This window comes from Cetorhinus maximus, chromosome 13 (assembly GCF_964194155.1).
Source record: "Cetorhinus maximus chromosome 13, sCetMax3.hap1.1, whole genome shotgun sequence".
Lineage (NCBI taxonomy): Eukaryota > Metazoa > Chordata > Chondrichthyes > Lamniformes > Cetorhinidae > Cetorhinus > Cetorhinus maximus.
Window position 1 is genome coordinate 109,162,375 of NC_135891.1, and position 18,669 is coordinate 109,181,043.

At 42.3% G+C, this 18,669-nt stretch overlaps 1 protein-coding gene across 3 annotated transcripts in view; it reads right to left on the minus strand.

Annotated features, from left to right (window-relative positions):
- The window catches only part of LOC144688937 (TLE family member 5-like), a 647,395-nt gene that overhangs the window by 93,682 nt on the left and 535,044 nt on the right, over window positions 1–18,669 (minus strand). Inside the window, exon 2 of one of the 3 annotated variants that reach the window (XM_078555989.1) lies at window positions 13,010–13,058. In XM_078555989.1, coding sequence (XP_078412115.1) covers window positions 13,010–13,033 — 24 coding nt within the window. In that variant the 5' untranslated portion in view covers window positions 13,034–13,058. Of the gene's footprint in view, window positions 1–13,009; window positions 14,347–18,669 lie in introns of those variants that run through there. The other 2 variants (XM_078555990.1, XM_078555988.1) reach the window with 2 other exon arrangements.

Sequence of the window (18,669 nt, forward strand, 5' to 3'; positions counted from 1 at the left end):
GAACACGAGGATGTATCCAATTCAATCCACATTAAGCCTTTCCTTTGAATTGGTATTCCAAGCATTTCCAACCGTAATCATGTCCTAGATCGAAACTTGAATGCCTCATTCCGGAGGGAGTAGGAGCAATTAGTCATGATTCCATTTAATGCACAGGGTCAATTTTGTCCAGAAATTCACTCCTCTGTCTCAGCTCAGGTTTAATTTTCAATTACTGATCTTGAAAATCATGCCTCACGTTCACTCACGCATTAGCACAAACGATTTCCTGCTTCCACTTTATCCGGTCCCTTCATCACTCAGCATCAAAATCACATGGTACCTTAGCCCCACCAGAGATTTCTGACAAATACTCCGAGTTCCAAATGGAGGATGTTGCGAATTCCAAAACGGGCAGACAGTACAGCAGCATTTACTGCTGCACGTCAGGTATTAGCCTCGCATTGAATACTCAATTCAAGAAAATCTGGCCTAAGTTAGCTGCTCCCATCATTTTGTTCTAGAACTTTTATTTATGCACCACTAACCGCGCTGGCATTTCCTAGTCTGTTTTCACAATTATGCACCTGCCTCCTCCATGAAGGAAATCAGTAATCTAGACTCGCATTTTGCCCAAGAAACGTTTGTCCTTTTATTTATTGGAAGTTGGTGGGTGGTGGTGGCGGTAGTGGTGGGGGTGGGGGGTCGGGAAAGAGGGTGTGAGGGGTGGAGGGGGAGGAGGGTAGAGGGAAAGCAGGAAGATTCAATATGTTCCAATATCTTTAGAAAAGGATTGAAATTGCTGCAATCATAATCCTATGATTTATCTTGTGCTGCAGTGATGAAAAGGGATTACCTTGATGCTTTTTTAAAAAGTTATAAATTTGATTAATAGCATCGTATGAATAGCTTGCAACCCTCCATTTTAATATTCTTGTGAAACAATGGCTGTAAGCTTCTGCGATGAGAAGAATTACCTCAGCAATAGTGCAAACTGCAATCAAAATGGTGGCCCAGAAGCTGACTAACAAGGTCAGTCAACAGCTGTTAAAGCACAAGGTAATGTTCAAATGTTCAGCTTTCTCCCTTTATACCTTGACATTTTAAACTAGTCTCCATAGTTCCCATCAGCTTTTTAAAAAAAACGGTTCCTCAAGCAAACCTGGGAAGAGACAAAGGTTGAATTCTCTCCGCAGTAATGTCATGAATCTAACTTGGTGAATGCTGGGCCTGTAGGCAAGCCTGCCATTCACCAGGTCACAGCAGGAGAATCCTATGTAAAATGTCACTTCCCATGCCTCTCTGGCACAATTTTAAAGTACAAATCAAACGTGTCATAACAGACAGCACTAGGCATGCACATCATTCCCCTTAACGATGTTTACTATCATTGCCAATGCAACTTAAGAGGCACCTATTTGCGCACACAAACACACATAGCTCGCACTGCCCTACATCTACACCTCACCACTCTGAAGGAGTTCAGGAGTTTGTCATTAGTTTAAATCTGTTTAAAATAGGCTCTACCTTTTCAAAACCATTCACCATTTAACCTGCTACAATCACGCCACCAATCAGCTGCCTCCTTCCAAACCTGAAAGGCTCTGGTTCTTATGTCCTGAGCCAGTCTTAGGACTCTTCTCAACATTGTTTTTGGACTTTGAGTGGCTCCCATTTCATGTGTTTATTTTGAAGCAATAGCTTCCCTGATAGCCTTGAGATGAGCACTATCTGGATAGAACACAGATAGAACACCAGGTGCTGACACTAGACCCGGAGACTAACTGCGCCATATGCAGACACAGTGGTACAGCACTATACTTGCCAGCAGAGTAATGGAAAACAACATGTACACTATAGATTAGACATCAGATTCAACAGTACATCATGTACTCTTAGGCCCATAAAGATTTTGCAACTGAGTGATTCTTTCTCATGAGCAATGCAACCAACACAGTGTTCCTACCAGAGGCTATTTTCCAAAATAATAAAAGGCGAAAGAATGAATCAGTGGATTAACCACAGGAATATCCTCTTCACAAAAGGACATGACCTCAAAGTGATAAGAAACACGGCACCACATTTAAGATTTTCTCATCACCACCCCATCTCGTTGTATTAGCCATGATAGTCACTGCATTCAAAGTACCAAGTGCTCAGAGGTGTTTCATGAAGGCATAATAAGGCATTCGACAAATGCAAGTCTTCCTTTCTCCAAGTGAGCTTGCCCAGTAGGTTCAATTGGGATGCAGATTCACGTCCACTAGAAATTAAATCTCAATAGTCCAAACTCCTTTCAAACAGGGGATGTTCATCTCATTAGTGCTACTTCAACTTGGGGGACCCAGAGATAAAATAGGTGCTAACCCATTGTACCACTGGTTAGGGACCTCTACGGTTGTATTGCACTTGTTACTTAATTGAGTGGGCCAAGAACAATACAAACAACCCCACAATGCAATCCTTCAATTCAACTGGGTTTTGAATTAGCACAGAGTGACAATAAACTCTTCAATTGCCCAGAGATCTCCTAAAAGCACAACAACTTCCCTATAGTTATTGTTCCCGTGTCACAACGTGTTCCATCCACCTCCTTCGACTATAAAAACTTGGAGATTTTTTGTGCTGATTATCTCACTTGGTCTATTGATTTATATAAGTATGCTGAAGTCACCTTGGAAAGCATAATTTAATGCAAATACATGCTTTACCCATGTTAATGAGCAGATTTAGTTAACAATGGCTACACATACACACTGCATAGAGTGAGAAACTTCAAATTAAGAGTACAATAAAGTAGGCTGCACAATAAAATGCAGGTTCTGTAATATCAAGTGGCTGGTGAGAAGAAAATGTCAATTCCAACCTAAATTTATCACCTTTTCTTCCCCAAGACAACACCACCTGTATTGTCATCTGTGGGCTCCAACAGCACTCTAGTATCTCATTCAGGCAGCCCTTCCTGAACAACAAAGTGAGCATTCAATTATAAGCAAAAAAAAAAATTACAGTTCCATGCTGTCTTCACAGCTCCACATTTTAACAGAGCAGCTAAAGGGTTTGGAAGGGCAATAGAAAGCAATCAATCCCATCCTCATGCTGCAACACTGGGGCTAACCAACATGCTGATGTCTCTTTGGCAGAAGGCAGTTGACTCGTTGCTCAGACTAGCGTTCGTATCTGGGGCTTCCTTGCTCCCAGGACCAAGATGGCCCCTGGAGCCCAACATTCCTCTTTTAAATGAAAGAAAAGTCACTTGTTTTTCTCCAGAATTCACAATCCAATAATGTCAAAGAAATAATTAGTACGGCGATTTCTGAAGATGAGATTCCTTTCAGTTAAATTATTTTGAATTAATTGAATTATTTTTTAAAACGTCAGACACACTGATGCTGAGAATAGAAGTAAATTGGTGTACAGTGATCAAATAGAGTACTAGCTTGACAATAAACATTATAAGTGGGCTAGAGTCCTCCATCAAAGCTACATGACTTAATATTTTCACTGCTCAGAAAACATGAACCAAGCTGCAACGCTCCAATAGCTATCATAAATTGAAACTTCCTGGGATTTATTGCCTATATCTACATATCAATTTAAAATGACTATAAAACTCACTCAGCTGCCCCAATTTTTTTTTCAGCTAGGGTTAATTAGTTAATTAGTCGTCAAAGGATGCAAGTTTAATTTTTAAACTAGACAAGTTCTCATCACATTACTCTCACAGCAAGTTACATGTTATTTTACAAGGACAGGAGTGTTCTGCCATGTAATTCACATTGCCTTCTGCTGCTAAGGTGAAGCAGTGCCCTTGTAGTATCACAAAGTCCAGTCATTGGTAAGGGAACATAGGCTTGAGTTAATCAGAGCTCAACTTGTTTGTCAAGGAACGCTGCAGATTGGAAATATTAGTGATAGTCAGATTCCAGATACAAGAACCCGCATATGGGCACCAGCCTTTTAAAAACAAATAGTTTTGCATCTAACAAAATGTTGACACTTTGAAATGGGACAGACATCATTTTTAATTGTTACTTTTAATTGTGTTCTAAGAGAATATCAAAGTCTAGTACATAGAATTGCATAGAAGTAGGACCTTCAGTCCAACCTGTCTGAGCGTTTATACTTGTCTTCTCCCATTCCATCCACCTCATCTCAGTCTTCCAGCATATTTTCTATTCCCCTTTTTCTCATATACTTTTTGAAAACATCCAAGCTATTTGCCTCAACCCCTTTCTATGGCAGTGAGCTCTTAGTCGTGCTAGTTTTTTTTATTCCTCTATTAGTTGTCCCCGTCTCTGTCCCAAAGGAGTTTACTCATCACCAGAGTATACCTTCAGGGATGCTCACCCTAATGGAGCATTACTAATCAGTGAGCCTCGGCAATAATCTCCTTGGACTTAAACTCATAGGGTGTTCCCTGAGGGAGAGGCTGTGCACTCCTTCCCAGAGGTAGTGGAGTATGAAGCTCACTTGTGTGGATTTCTCAATAGCTCAGTTTGGCGATGGGTTTACTGGGTGATGAAAAATACAATTTCAATTCAAAGCTCTGTCTCATTATAGTGAAACTCGCCTCGCCCCATCCCTACAATTTACAGGAGGTTCCTGAGCTTTCAGCCTCAGCCACCAAGCATAGCAAGATAGCAATGGTGAAGAGCACAGATTATTCATGTGCATTGAGTAACAGCAGCAGCATTCCAATGGGCCTGATCAATCCTGCCATTTTTTTCATCTTGACCAATTGTGTGTGATAAGCCCATCCTCTGCTGTCCATTGGTCCAAAACTCCCACCGCACATCCAGATAATTCCAGCCTCAAATATGCTTGGAGTCCTTTATAGAAGAAAACTCCTTTGGGTTGAGAGTCAAACATCAACATTAGATTAACTTCCGCATCACATCTCAACTGGTTCATGATGAACCATTTTACAACTAAATCAGCTGCTCCGAATCACTTAATTGGTAAATAGCTAATTCCAATTGGACAGGATGGTTGTTTCCCTCCACATCCCTTCAGTGCCCTGCCCCCTGTATCGTGGAAGCTTGCTTAAGCTTGTCGCACTCTTGCCTTTGATCAAAAGATTGTGGCTTGAATCCCAACTCCAGAATTTGAACACATTATCTAGACTAATACTCAAGTGGTGCACTGTTGGGAATTTACCCTTTGATTAAGTCAAAGATCAGTACACTTTCAGAAATCGCAAAGCAGTGATTTCTCCCTCAAACACCACCATAAAGTCGCACTATTTGTAGAATTCTGCTGTGCAAACAGGGCTGCCATATTTGCCTACATGACCACACTACAAATTCATCACGTGAATCACCTTAGGATATCCTGGGAACAAGGCGCAGGTCAATATGAATGCAAGTCTTTCTTAGTCAGTGCTTTTTCTCCCCCACATAACACAAAGTGTAGGTGTAACCAAAAACAACTTCATCTGAAAAATGATATTCCAGCTGAGGCTCAATGCAATCCACTGGGACTGAACCAAAAACTTTGCTCAACTTGTTTTGTTTCATTTATGATGGCCATCAGAGCATGGAGACTTAAGTTGCTCAGAGAGCTGGATTCAAGTCCAGAGCATACAGGAGGAGAGAATAAACCCTATTACAACACTTGACCAAACTAACAGGTATGCACCCTGAAAACTTCAGAACCCCTCATTCTCACATCTAAGTAAGCTATTCCAACACTACTGCATTTAATAACAGTCACTGTAATTCTTCCCAAACCATTTTGATTTTTGTTCAAGATCCAAGTGAAGGCAAAACAGTACAACAGTAAACATCAAAAGCTTTCAATTACCGCTCTGGTGGTTAACATATCATGAAGTTGATACATATTACAAGGTTGGAATCCCAGTCGGCATTGAGTTGGCTGACTTCAGGCAACATGGAAGTGGGAGGGCAATAAGGACACAGCAGCATGCCTCAGTGCCCCTGGGTTACGAAGAAAAGCCCCCAAAGGTTTCTGCTCTCAATTGCTATCTATCTACCTACCTATTGAAGCTTGCTGCCAACCATAAGCCTGGTCATTGGATGAGAAGAGGTCAAGTTTTGATGCAAATCCTACTATCTACACACATTCCACCTCCAACCCCCACCCCCATCCCCCACTGTAAAACAGCCTGGCGCATTAGTGGTATTGTACATGCAGACTGGTTACAAGACATGTGAGAAATCAAACTGAGCATTGTGTCAACACCTTCAGAGGTAGGGGAACAATCAGCAGTGAGCAAATGACTAAAAGATGAGGGCAGGTATAGACCTCCACTTTCAGCCACAACTTTAAAAAAATCACTGGCATAATAAAATGGTCCAAGAATACACAACTTTTAATTAATAAACAAGCACTCCTCCATCCAGCCCCCTGCACATGGCTTTCAGTAAATGTGGCATTCAGTAAATTGACACAGGAGCTGCAATAAGTTTTCTTACAATACCTTCTTTTTGACCACACTGAAGGGTCAGATCTAGAGGGAAAGATAGACTACTGGGATTTCCCAAGCTGGTGAATAAAAAACACCGAGAGATCAACTTTTGAACACAAACATTACGCAGAATCTCAGAATCTTTATAGTGCAGAAGAAGGCCATTCAGCCCATCAAGTCTACACTGGCTCTCTGAAAGAGCATTCTACCTAGTCCCACTCCCCTGCCTTATCCCCATAACCCTGCACATTCTTTATGGATAGCAAATCAATTCCCTTTTGAGTACCTCAATCAAACCTGTCTCCACCATCCTCCCAGGCAGTTCATTCCAGAATCCAACCACCCACTAGGTGAAAAAAAATTTTCCTCACATCACTTTTACTCCTTTTGCCAATTATTTTGAATCTGTGCCCTCTAGTTCTTGATGCTGTCTTGATTGGGAACAGTTTCTCTCTATTTACCCTGTCCATACCCCTCAGGATCTTGAATACCTCTATCAAGTCTCCTCTCAGCCTTCTTTTCTCCAAGGAAAACAGGCCCAACCTCTCCAATCTATCTTCATAGTAATGGTTCATTATCCCTGGAATCATTCTTGTGAATCTCCTCTGTACTCCCTCCAATGCCTTCACATCCTTCCTCAAGTACAGTACCCAGAACTGGATGCAGTATTCCACGAGGACTAAACAGTGTCTTATACAAGTTCAACAAGACCTCCTTAACTTTGTATGCAATGCCCCTAGTAATAAAGCCCAAGATACTATATGCTTTATTAAATGCTCTCTCAACATGCCCTGCCATCTTCAATGACTTAGGTGCATATACACTGTGGTCCCTTTGTTACTGCACCTCCTTTAGAGTTTCTCCCTTTATTTTATACTGTCCCTCCATATTCTTCCTGCCAAAATGAATCACCTCACACTTCTCTGCACATCTTGGGCAACATACAAAATTTAAGTTTTTAAAAAAAGTCACCCTGATTTCATCTATGTCAAAGAAAAGTAACTCCAGAAATAGCCCAAATCTAAGCTACAGAACATTCTTTGACGTTGATCAGACAGCAATATTAACAGAAGCATTTTTTGGATTCCGGAATTGCAGCTAGGAACAATACCTCAGTATTTCACAAACAATTACAATGGCTCAAAAGCTTTAACAGGGAAGGGTTAAGACGTTCATGCTGTAGGCTAAAGCTAATCTGCCTTCAACAAGTACACCTTCCCTTGCCAGTACTCAAGTTGGAAGAAAAATCCGACAAGGGCAAACAGAACGAGCTGTCTACTAATAACGTGGCAGCACCGAGGGCAACTGTGGAGAGCTGACTGATTTGCTCTATCCTTTTGGGCTGACAGCGGACATACAGCAATAGAACTGCAGTGTCGTTCTTATCTCGTACGGTCCACACAGACTAAGCAAATGCCATACATTGAAAACAGTATGCTTCTTTGGTAAATTGTCAACATTCCAGCCAGCTGGTTATCTGTTGTGTTTCTCCCTGTTCAAATTTTCTCCTCATACCCTGATGTGAAGGCCTCCATGCTGGCAATACAAGTCGACACGCACCTGGTTACCATTTGTGACTTGGCCAAACGGCTACTCTTCATTTGTGAGCATAAAGAGCCTATTGAGCCATGGGAGATATTACCTCAATCCACTCGCTTTCCAGCAAGTCAGTGGATATTGATCAAAAATAAGAAACCCCCGAGTGTTTTAGTATCTCCAGGAAAGGGTCATAGATGGTCAGCTGTAATGCCCCTGGGCACGGCCACAACTGACATAGGTACAGACTGAAGTTGAATCTGGGACCTCCTTGATCTGTACAGCGGTGCGCTAACCAAGTAACAAAACCTGCAGCATTTTCTTGATTCCGTGCTGACACACAAGGGAACCAAGTTCTGTGCAACCTGTGATGTGTTGCCCAGGAATGAGTTGAGGATTGATTTCAGAGCACAAAACAGGCTTGCACTAAGCTCCCCTCTGCTCTTGTGTAGATGCGATGACAAGAGACCTGTGCCTGGAACGAGGAAGCTATGTCAGAACCACTCCAGATTGCAGAATCCAGCTAGATTTAAACCTTACCATTTTATGGACATTTAATCTGTGCCAAGAACCACACAGAAATTAAACTGTAGCACAATTGGAACTAGAGCATAGCAGGAGATCAAACCAATTTAAAACCCACTAAAGGCTGGCCTGAAAGCATCATCACTTTTAATTTTATTTAAATTGCCCATTATTTGACACTAAACAACTAATCGCAGAAGGTTGCATGGAGTAGCAGACACTCCTGCGAGAGTGGAACTGAGGCATATTGTCAATCCAAAGTAAAAGAAGTTTCACTCTGTATATACATGCACTGTATTTAATCCAGCAATGCCTAGGTACTCAAAATATTCAGCTCTTCATTCCACATCACTGAATTCCATCAACTGGCGCTAAACCTTAACCCACTCATGACCCCCCCCACCCCCACCCCCCCAAAAAAAAATTGGGTAGTGGCAGTGGATTACAAAACATACTCACAGAGGGTCATTTTTAAAAAAATAAGTATTTTAGAATGGGGGGGGAGGGCTGTAACATTGCAAAATGCAAGATCTTTCAAGATGCAGCACTGTAATTTCAACAATCTATGCAGTCTTCATGATGTTCACGGTCAGGTGCGACAAAGAATGCGATAGCCAGCTTGTCACACCTGCCTCTGCAGCATGGGAATAGGCAGCTGACATTCTCCAACTGATCCATATCAAACTGGATATGACAATTGCACCAGAGAAGCCCAAATGCTCCCAATTGTATACAATGGCAGCAATTTAGGTTCTGAAGGAACTGATGGGTGAATAACTAAATGAGTACTTAAACCACAAATTATCCAGGGGGCACTTTAAAAGCCGAAAGGTCACAGGGAGATTTTTGACAAAAAAAAAGGAAAAACCTATTTCATTCTGTAGAACACGAGCAATAATTAGCCTTTAATCAAGTAAGCCAACCTCAAAAGATTTCAGGGAAAATTGCACTCGTTGATGCACAAAAGCTGACATTTTCATTTCATGCCTTAAACCCCTGGAATCATCTCCTCTTCCTCTGACAGCCATGGCCACCCAGGTTTCATCACCACAGAAGCACCTCTCATGTGAGCCTAAGCTGTGAATATCAGCAAGCTATTGGAACAGAGGACCTTCTAGCTAAACTCTATTGTCCTCACCTAGTGCCTGTTCCCGCAGGAGTTACTGTAAAAACATCCATGACCACCCCCCCACCCCACCCTCTGCCCCAATCAATTCCCTTTTCCTCGTCTCTCCCTAGACCTGAACACTAAAAGATTCCAGCTGCCCTACAACTGCCATAAATAAGATCAAATAACTTAATCGCTGAGTAAACCCAACTCAAAAATGTTATCTATTTGCCTTGAAGCCAAAAGAATTTGCTTGAAATAAAATGTACCTGTTTTAGGGAAAGCATACAATTCTTTCCCAAACTGTTCTCAAAATCAAGACTTCACCTGATTGGTGGACGCTTGGACTTTTACTGGACCAAAACCCTGGGGTGGGGTCAAAAAATCAGAAGGGCAAGTGGACTATTCCCCCCACCCCAACCAAGATCCAATCTGTGTCTCAAAAAACGTGCATTGCTGCCCTAGGAATGGTGCAGTGAAGAGAAAGGTTAAAAGCAGTTCCAGAAACCTACAAATTGATCAAGGGAAAATTCCAGTCACTATGGCTCATTACATCTTTACACTTAACAGTTTGACACACATGCAGAATTTTCCTTCTTACAGAGAGGGGCAAATAAATAAATAAATAACCACAAGTCTCCAGCCTGATGCAAATCTCCCACCCAGCTTGAACCAGCTCTGCAGTGGAACTTCCAAAACTAGAAGGATAACTCTGCATCATTTACACGTGACCATGTCATGTGATACAACTGCAAATTGACTTTGTGATATAGCATGACACAACCGTGAAGATTTTCAAGTTGGGAGGGGGGTGGGGGCTTGGAGTGAACGTCAATGAATGTGGTTCCAAAAGCATAGCTGGTTGGATTATCCAAAGTCACGCAACAGATGTTGCCAGTTTACAATGGCATGCATGTAGTCGTGCTGATTTTAATTGCCCTGGTAAACTCCTTCCAGATCTTATCTGGAAGATTGCAGGTTTGATTCCCAGTCTGCGTCAGCTTATCTGATCTCAGACCGGATAGTAATAAGGGTACTAATTGGCCTCAGTGCCCCTGGAAGAAGGGAATTAACTAGGGATCCCATTCTCAATTGCAAGTTAATGACCCCTGCATGTGTGTCACACTGGCTGAGGTTAGGATCAGGATTGCCTGCAATATCATCCGCAGTTGAATAAGCTGCTGACACACACGGTCATGATCCCACTTGAACCTTGCGCCTCTGGAATAGCAAAGCAACAACCGCTAGCTAGGGAGAAACAGAGAGAAAGGGTGTTCCTTGCCTCCACCGCCGCCACCCCCCCCCCCCCCCCCCCCACTTTAGAACAGGCACCAATTCATCCCCAAAATATGCCCCTTGCTCTCTCAAACAGGAGTGTGTTGGGACTTTGCAGCAGTTGGTCAAAGGTTCAGCCCAGCTGACAGAAGGGGGAGGGAAGAGGCACGACACAATGTTTTGAAGTTCCTCCTGCCATTGAGTTGCTAAGGGCATTCGTTGTATAATGTGCAATCGAGCCAGACAAACAAGGATAGTTCCAGGCTCACTCAGTGGACCAGCTGAGCAACTGGCCTCAACCACAGCACTACAAATGAACTCAGCACCTCTAGCCTCAACGTTGGGACAAAACACAGCCAAGGTACCCATTCTTGACTCCCATTGAAAAGGTTGCGCCTGTTGATATTGGATGTGGATGGATCGGAGTACAGTTCAGTCCTCCAACCCTAGGTAAACAGCACGCTGGTGTTCACTCCAAGGTATCCACCTCATATGAAGAACAGTCACTTGGGACAGAGCTGGGAGACAGTTCCCACCCATGGAATTACACCTCGGCATGCGGCAGTATCTTCAGGAGAGGTGGGGAAAGTATTTTATCAAGCTGCTCAAAGTACCAGGTGGAAGGACGTCATTTACATTGGTAGGAGGGCAAATTTGGATAGACCACACCCAGCTCAACTGCGTCCCCTGGTGGCTGATGAATTAGTAACAAGGGTAATGATGAATTCCACAGATACTTCCACCCAATTGATCAAAGGGAATTGCATATGAACAACAGCTCCACAGCTAACACAAAGGGAAGCAAAAATGATACGAAAGAGGGCCCTTTAGTAACTGAGGGTAAATTTGCTGTCCAGTGAAACACAGTCATTCAACACAGGGTGGTCCCCAGGATTAACACCTATTAGATAGGAGAAATCAGCCAAGGTTCCAGCGCCAAATGATTCCGCATCTCTGGAAAGTGCACAATGTGGTCAAAGGTAGGATTGCCCCAACCATGACTAAATAACTTGCACAGTGTCAGCATCCCAGCTCCGATGTGGGGAAATGACCCATCGGCAAGATACTGGACAGTGACCTGTAAGATCTCATCCCAGCACAGGTCAGCACCTCCAAAATCGAGGAGTGAAAATGAGGAAATAAAAATGGATGGGTTAAAAGTCTGAGGTGTTGTGCTCACAACAGCAAGTTCTCTTTTTATTGGTCTTCTACCCATTCTCTTAACCTTCACCTACATTCTCGAGACCACTGGAGAAAGGAGGTGGTGAACACAGATCAGCAAACTACATTTCACTCCCTTCAGACTCCTCCTCTGCTTTAATCCGAAAGCTTGAGGATGCACTGGACTCTGGTCAACAGAGAGACAGAGTTGGGCTTTGACCAGCGTTGGTTAATTTGAGGGTTTATAACTGAAGCCTGTAACATGTTGCACACACAAAATGGAAACTGGATGTGATCTAAAAATAGGTTAAAGGTCATGTGCGAGGGCGAGAGCAACTCATGGTTAACCTGGAAATCCTGAAGTGACCTTTAAAAAAACTTCTGCATATCAGAAATGTTGACAATTATGTCGCGTACACAATCCCACCTCCATCTTTGATTCCACAATTTGGCTATTTTGTTTGCAAACACAATTTCTCAACGTACCTTGCTTCAAGTACACCAATAAAACGGCACTGCCGGTGGGGCCCACTTTCGAGGTGAAGTGTGAAGAGAGCGGGTTAAAACAACAGCAAATCAGAAACAAAAGATGTCAAAGTCTACAACAGATCTAAACGGGGCGCTATTGCGAACAAGACAATGTGGGTGCATCCCTCCCCTTCTAAAATTACAAAGGGAATCAATGATTCTTGAATGATCCAGGGACCGAAGTGAAATAAAGCCTTTGGGCTGAACCCCAACTTAATCAGAAGAGAAGTGAAGGAGTGCCAAGGCTTGATTTTTAAAAAAAAAAATAAAACCAGAGGGGATGATAGCTGCAGCTTGGAAAGACCCAGGAAACGACAGCGAAGGGTATTCCAGAAGGGTTCAGAGTGGGATTCAGTTTCACTACAGTAATTGCGGTTCGAGAAAGGGGGAGAGAGAGAGAGAAAAACACAGTGAAATTAACTCGTTGAAATTGAAACGTGCGCTCCGGCTGCAAAGAAGTCACTTACCGACTGCCTGGTTTGCGGATACATGGCCCCCTTTTTCCTTTTCCTTTCCCTCTCCTCTCCTCTCTCTCTCTCTCTCTCGGAAACGTAGATTTTTTTTTCCCCTTGATTTCTATTTTAAATGAATCAACCCTCCCTTGAAATCCAAGAACAAGAACAACAACAACAACAGAGAGAGAGAGAGAGAGAGGGGGAGAAAAAAATTCCTGCGTACGGACGAAGGGTAAAACAAAGCCAGATGAGCTGTTTCCGCCGACACTTCCCGCACGGATTTTGTGTGCGTGTAGGATTTATTTTCTATCTTTCATAATGCAGTCGCGATACATTGTACACCTTCGGCTTTTCAAAAGACGGCGTTGATGATGGGTGGGATGGGGGGGGTGTGGGAGAGTCGCTGTATTTAACACCGAAACATCTCGGGGTGTTGTTGCTCAGTGTGTATCCTTAAGACAGAAAAAAAAAAATCCTCTCTCCTTTGTTTTTTTTTTCCCCCCTTCCTTTTTTTTCTGTTCTTCCCAGGGTTTTTTTTTGGGGGGGGGAGGAGGAGGAGGAGGGGGGTTGTTGTTTGGAAATTGCCTTTGCTGCGTTGTGTTTCTTCCCTTCCCCCGTCCGTCCTCCTCTTTAGGGATATAACGTTGCCGAATGCAACAGCAGGGCGACACTGTAACAAATTGAGCGAGGGTGGAATGTAACGTGGGAGCGGCGGCCCCCATAGGGCGGCGTAATGAATGAGACAACCGCCATGTGATGCGGAAGTGGGACAGCAAAACCAGGGCCATTTTTAATCATTTCCACACAAAAAAAAATTAAAATACATTTATTTATTTTACTTTTTTTGAAAATACATATACTTTTTTTTTGGTGGGTGGGGGGCAAGAGCCTCCTATTAATCCGCTGAAACATAGTGTATTATTCTATTTTAATTCCCCCCCCCTCTCTCCAAAATATTTTTTTCTGTGAATTGATATGCAGATACATCGATTTCTCCAATCCTGCTTATTTATAAAAGGGTTTTTTTTTGGGGTGGGAGAGGAGCAGCGTTTACAATTTTTATATTTTGCACTTTCGCTCAATATTAAAAGCTCTGGAATAAATAGGCAGCATTCAATATTGACGACGGTGTTTTATATATATATATATATGTATATATACACACACACACACCCAGAGAGATAGATTACAAGCCTGTTCTCTCACGAAGGGCTTCAGATCACATCAATAAGGGCGACTTAGCCGGCTGTGTTTTTTTTTTGTTGTTGGTGGTGATCCCACCTCCAACCTCCCATGGAAAATGTGTGCAAAGTTTAACTCCAGCTTGTCCAGATTTTGCTCCCCTCGTATACTCTCCCCATGCCTCGTGTCAGCCTCCATAGAAGCAGGATCTCCAGAAGAGACGGTGTAAACAAAATGCTGATGAGGAGGAAACGACATCTCAGCGCGCTTTAACAGGTCCAACATTGGCCCCTGTTGTCCCCCCTGCTGTCTCTCGCCTGGGAGGAAACGTAGAGCAGAGACCTGAGCGAGTGAATAAGGGCAGGGGGGTGAGATATAAGCCGAAAGGTACATAGAAGAAAACAAACCCTAATTCAATTCAGCACAAGTGAATTAAGTAGGTCAGCAATGTATGAGAAAATAAGTAATCCATCACAGGTAGTTACATAGGAACAGGGCATAGGCCATTCAGCCCCTCGAGGCAGTGCCAGCGCTGAATTAAGATCATGCCTGACCTATACCTCAACTCCAGTTATCTATCTATACTCCAAATCCCTTCACACCCTTACCCAACTTGAAAAAAAAATCCTTCAGTCTCAATCTAGAACATTCCAATTGACCCTCAGAAACCACAGCCTTTTGGGGAGAGAGTTCCAGATTTTCACTTCCCTTTGTACGAAAAGGTGTTTCCTGATTTCACTCCTAAATGGTTTAGCTTCAACTTTAAGATTCTGCCCTCTTGTTCTGGATGCAACAAGAGGAAACTGTTCCTCTATATCCACCTTGCAAATCTCTTGTATCATTTTAAATACCTCAATTAACTTCTCAACATTCTAAACTCAAAGAAATAAAAACCAAGTTTGGGAAATTCATAAATTAACCCTTTAAGTCTGGTATCATTCATGGGTGAATCTTTACTGTACCCGCATCTTGAATACTGTGTGCAGTTTTGGCCTCCTTATTTAAGGAAGGATGTAAATGCGTTGGAGGTGGTTCAAGGGAGGTTTACGAGGTTAATACCTAGAATGAGTGGTAGTCTTATGAGGATAGGTTCAACAGGTTGGGCTTGTTTCCACTGGAGTTTAGAAGAGTGAGGAGTGATTTGATTGAAGTGTATAAGATCTTGAACAAAAACAGAATTACCTGGAAAAACTCAGCAGGTCTGGCAGCATGCTGAGTTTTTCCAGGTAATTCTGTTTTTGTTTTGGATTTCCATCATCCGCAGTAGTTTTTTGTTTTTATCTCTGTGTATAAGATCTTGAATGGTCTTGACAAGGTGGATGTGGAAAGGATGTTTCCTCTTGTGGGTGAGTCCAAAACTAGGGGGCACTGTTTTAAAATTAGGGGTTGCCATTATAGGACAGAGATGAGGAGAATTTTTTTCTCTCAAAGGGTTGTGCCGACTTTGGAACTCTCTGCCTCAGAGGGTGGTGGAGGCGGGGTCACTCAATATTCTTAAGGCAGAGGTAGATAGATTCTTGTTAGACAAGGAAGTCAAATGCTATCGAGGGGGTAGATGGGAATGTGGAACTTGAAACACAAACAGATCAGTCATGATCTTATTGAATGGTGGAACAAGCTGGTCTACTTCTGCTCCTATTTCGTATGCTTGCATATTCCAAGGCAGTTACAGGAAGAACAAAGCAAACAGATTAAATTCCTTTTAAAACTTCTGTTTCAATAATTCAAGCTATGTGCCTTGAAGTTGATTCTTAATACCCCAACTTCCCACCTCCATCTACATCTCATTCTAGAGAGAGAAACACATAATCTAGACTGACAGCTCAATGCAGTACTGAGGGAGTGCTGCACTATGGGATGTGTGTCTTTCAGATTAGATATTAAACCAACCAGCCCTCTCAGACAGATGTAAAAGATCCCATGGTATTACTCGTAGAAAGTGCAGCAAGCAGGCCCTGTTCGATATTAATCCCTCAACCAAAACTTAAAAAAAATATGGTCATTATATTATTGCTGTTTGTGAGATCTTCCTGTGTGCAAACTGGCTGCTGAGTTTCCTACTATGAATATATTTCAAAAAGTGTTTCCTTGTTTGTAAAGCACTTTTGGACATCCCACGGTTGTCAATGGAATTAATTGCCTTTCATTCTATTTTACCTTATCCTGGTGAGAACAAAGTTCAATGGGTTTATAACTGTTGCGTGAACCTGAGGTGAGATTACTGCCTTGCAATCACTCCCATGTATCTAGTTTTAATATACTGGTGTCTTTCATGTATGGATGAAGCTCTGTCCAACTGCTGCTGGGTGTAGCTGGTCAGCTGTGTGAAAGAGTACAATGTCAGGACATGATTAAGACAGGCGTGAATCTTTACCAAGTGGCATGCTGGATCCAAGGTTTAGACAAGGTGCGGGCCGATCGCAATGCCTGCATCTCTGTTTTTGTCAAGAGACTGGATACGTTTCTGGAAATGATTAGTGAATCAGAACATTTGTGATGCAGAATTTTTTTTTGGTGGATTATTTTATATATAGCTTATGATTGGGGAAACTTTCACTTAGAAATCAAAAAAACATGGAAAGCACAGACACTTACTAATCAGAAAGAAGAACATGCCTAGATACAAAAAAAAGACAGACTGCAATTTTTGATCCCTTTTTGTTTTTATTTTGTTGGTGCTGGATACCGTAGAAGTTATCAATATCCAGGATGCTTCAAGCTGATGTGCAACGACAGCCATGACGAAAGTTTAAGTTGTAACTTATTATATATTGTAATATTCACTACCTACATAGCACATTCTCATTGTGTTGAAATGAAGGCTCATCATAAATGTGGGGTATACCAGTTAGAATACTGCAGAATCTTCATTCCCCACTGTCCATGAGAGTCATCCTTATATCACTTTATTTTATTCAGACTATTATCATAATTTCTTTCTCACTTCCGTAAACTCCAAATGATCTTTCTCCTCATGACCTTTGTCAGCAAAGTGGAATTCCTCAAAACAAGAACTAGAACTTGCATTTGTATAGCACCTTTAACATAGTGGAACAGCCCAAAGCACTTCGTAGGAGCAATTTCAAACAAAATTTGACATTCAGCCATGAAAGCAGATATTAGAACAGGTGACCACAGCTTGGTCAAAATGATAGGTTTTAAGGAGTGTCTTAAAAGAGGAGAGAGAGGTAGCTGGAGTTTTAAGGAGGGAATTCCAGTCCTATGGGCCTAGCTGAAGGCTGCCTAGTTGGAAAGGTGAAAATTGAGGATGCCTAAATCCAGAAGAAGACCAGAGGGCTGTAGGAAGTTGCAGAGATAGGGAGGGGCAAAGAAGGATTTGAAAACAAGAATGAGAATTTTAAAATTGAGGCATTAGCAGGTTGGGAGCCAATGTAGGTCAGCGAGAACAGGGATGATGGACGAATAGAACTTGATGCAATTTAGAATACGAGCAGCAGCATTATGGACGGTGCAAGGCAGCAGGTCAGCCAGGAGAGTATTGCAATAGTCGAGTCTGGAGGTAACAAAGGCGTGGACGAGGGTTTCAGAGCAGATGAGCCGAGGCAGGTCTCCCTCAGTCTTTCTCCCAAAATAAACTAAATGGATTCGAGGAGGATGCTCATCACCAAATCAGTCCAAGGCAAATGGAGGAAGTGATAACTCAGTGGACTGTGGTGAACTGTTACGTAATTAGGCTTTCAAAAGGCATTTGTCAAAGTTCCATTGTGATAGGAGAGCAGTTTTAATGGGAATCTCGTAAGGGCACCAATGGAGGGTATAACTGTGTTATGACAAGTATGGACAGGCAGGTTCCACTCCAAATATGGACATAAGAATTTATAATTGAAATATAGAAAAATCAAGGACAGAAGGTATGACATTAAATGAGGATTCAATTATGCCTGCACACCATTGTCTCTTCTGACATTACAACATGACAATGCTTCAAAAGGTACTTAATTGGCTGTAAACGCTCTGGGGCATCCTGAGGTCATGAAAGGTGTGATATAAGTGCAAGTATTTCTTTCTTTCATTTTATTACCCATGGTTCTGTATCATCTTCTGCATATTGACTGGTCTATACAACATATGGAAAGGATGAGAATGGTGAATTCTTCTGCCACTAGCCAGCCACAAGATGCAGCTGTCTTGTGAAGGCCTACATCACAATTCTTAAGTGGCAACATGAGGGGCAGTAACAAAAGTATTTTTGTTTCATATATAGTTTAAAAATGCTGGATGTCGGGCAGAGAATTAATAGCAGCTATTCAGTTTATAGTCCTTATGAAATATCGCCATACCACATGATTTCAAGTCATGAGGCACCTTCTAATACCATTGAGAGAAGTTGATGTTCAGTGACAATCTCCGAGCCCTCTGGCAGTATTAGTTAGGGCAGAATAAAATATCAACAGCTTACTGCGCTCTAAAGCCCAAAAAAAGAAAAGCATGAGCCAGATAAGTGCAGAACTAGTAACCTTCAGCCTCTC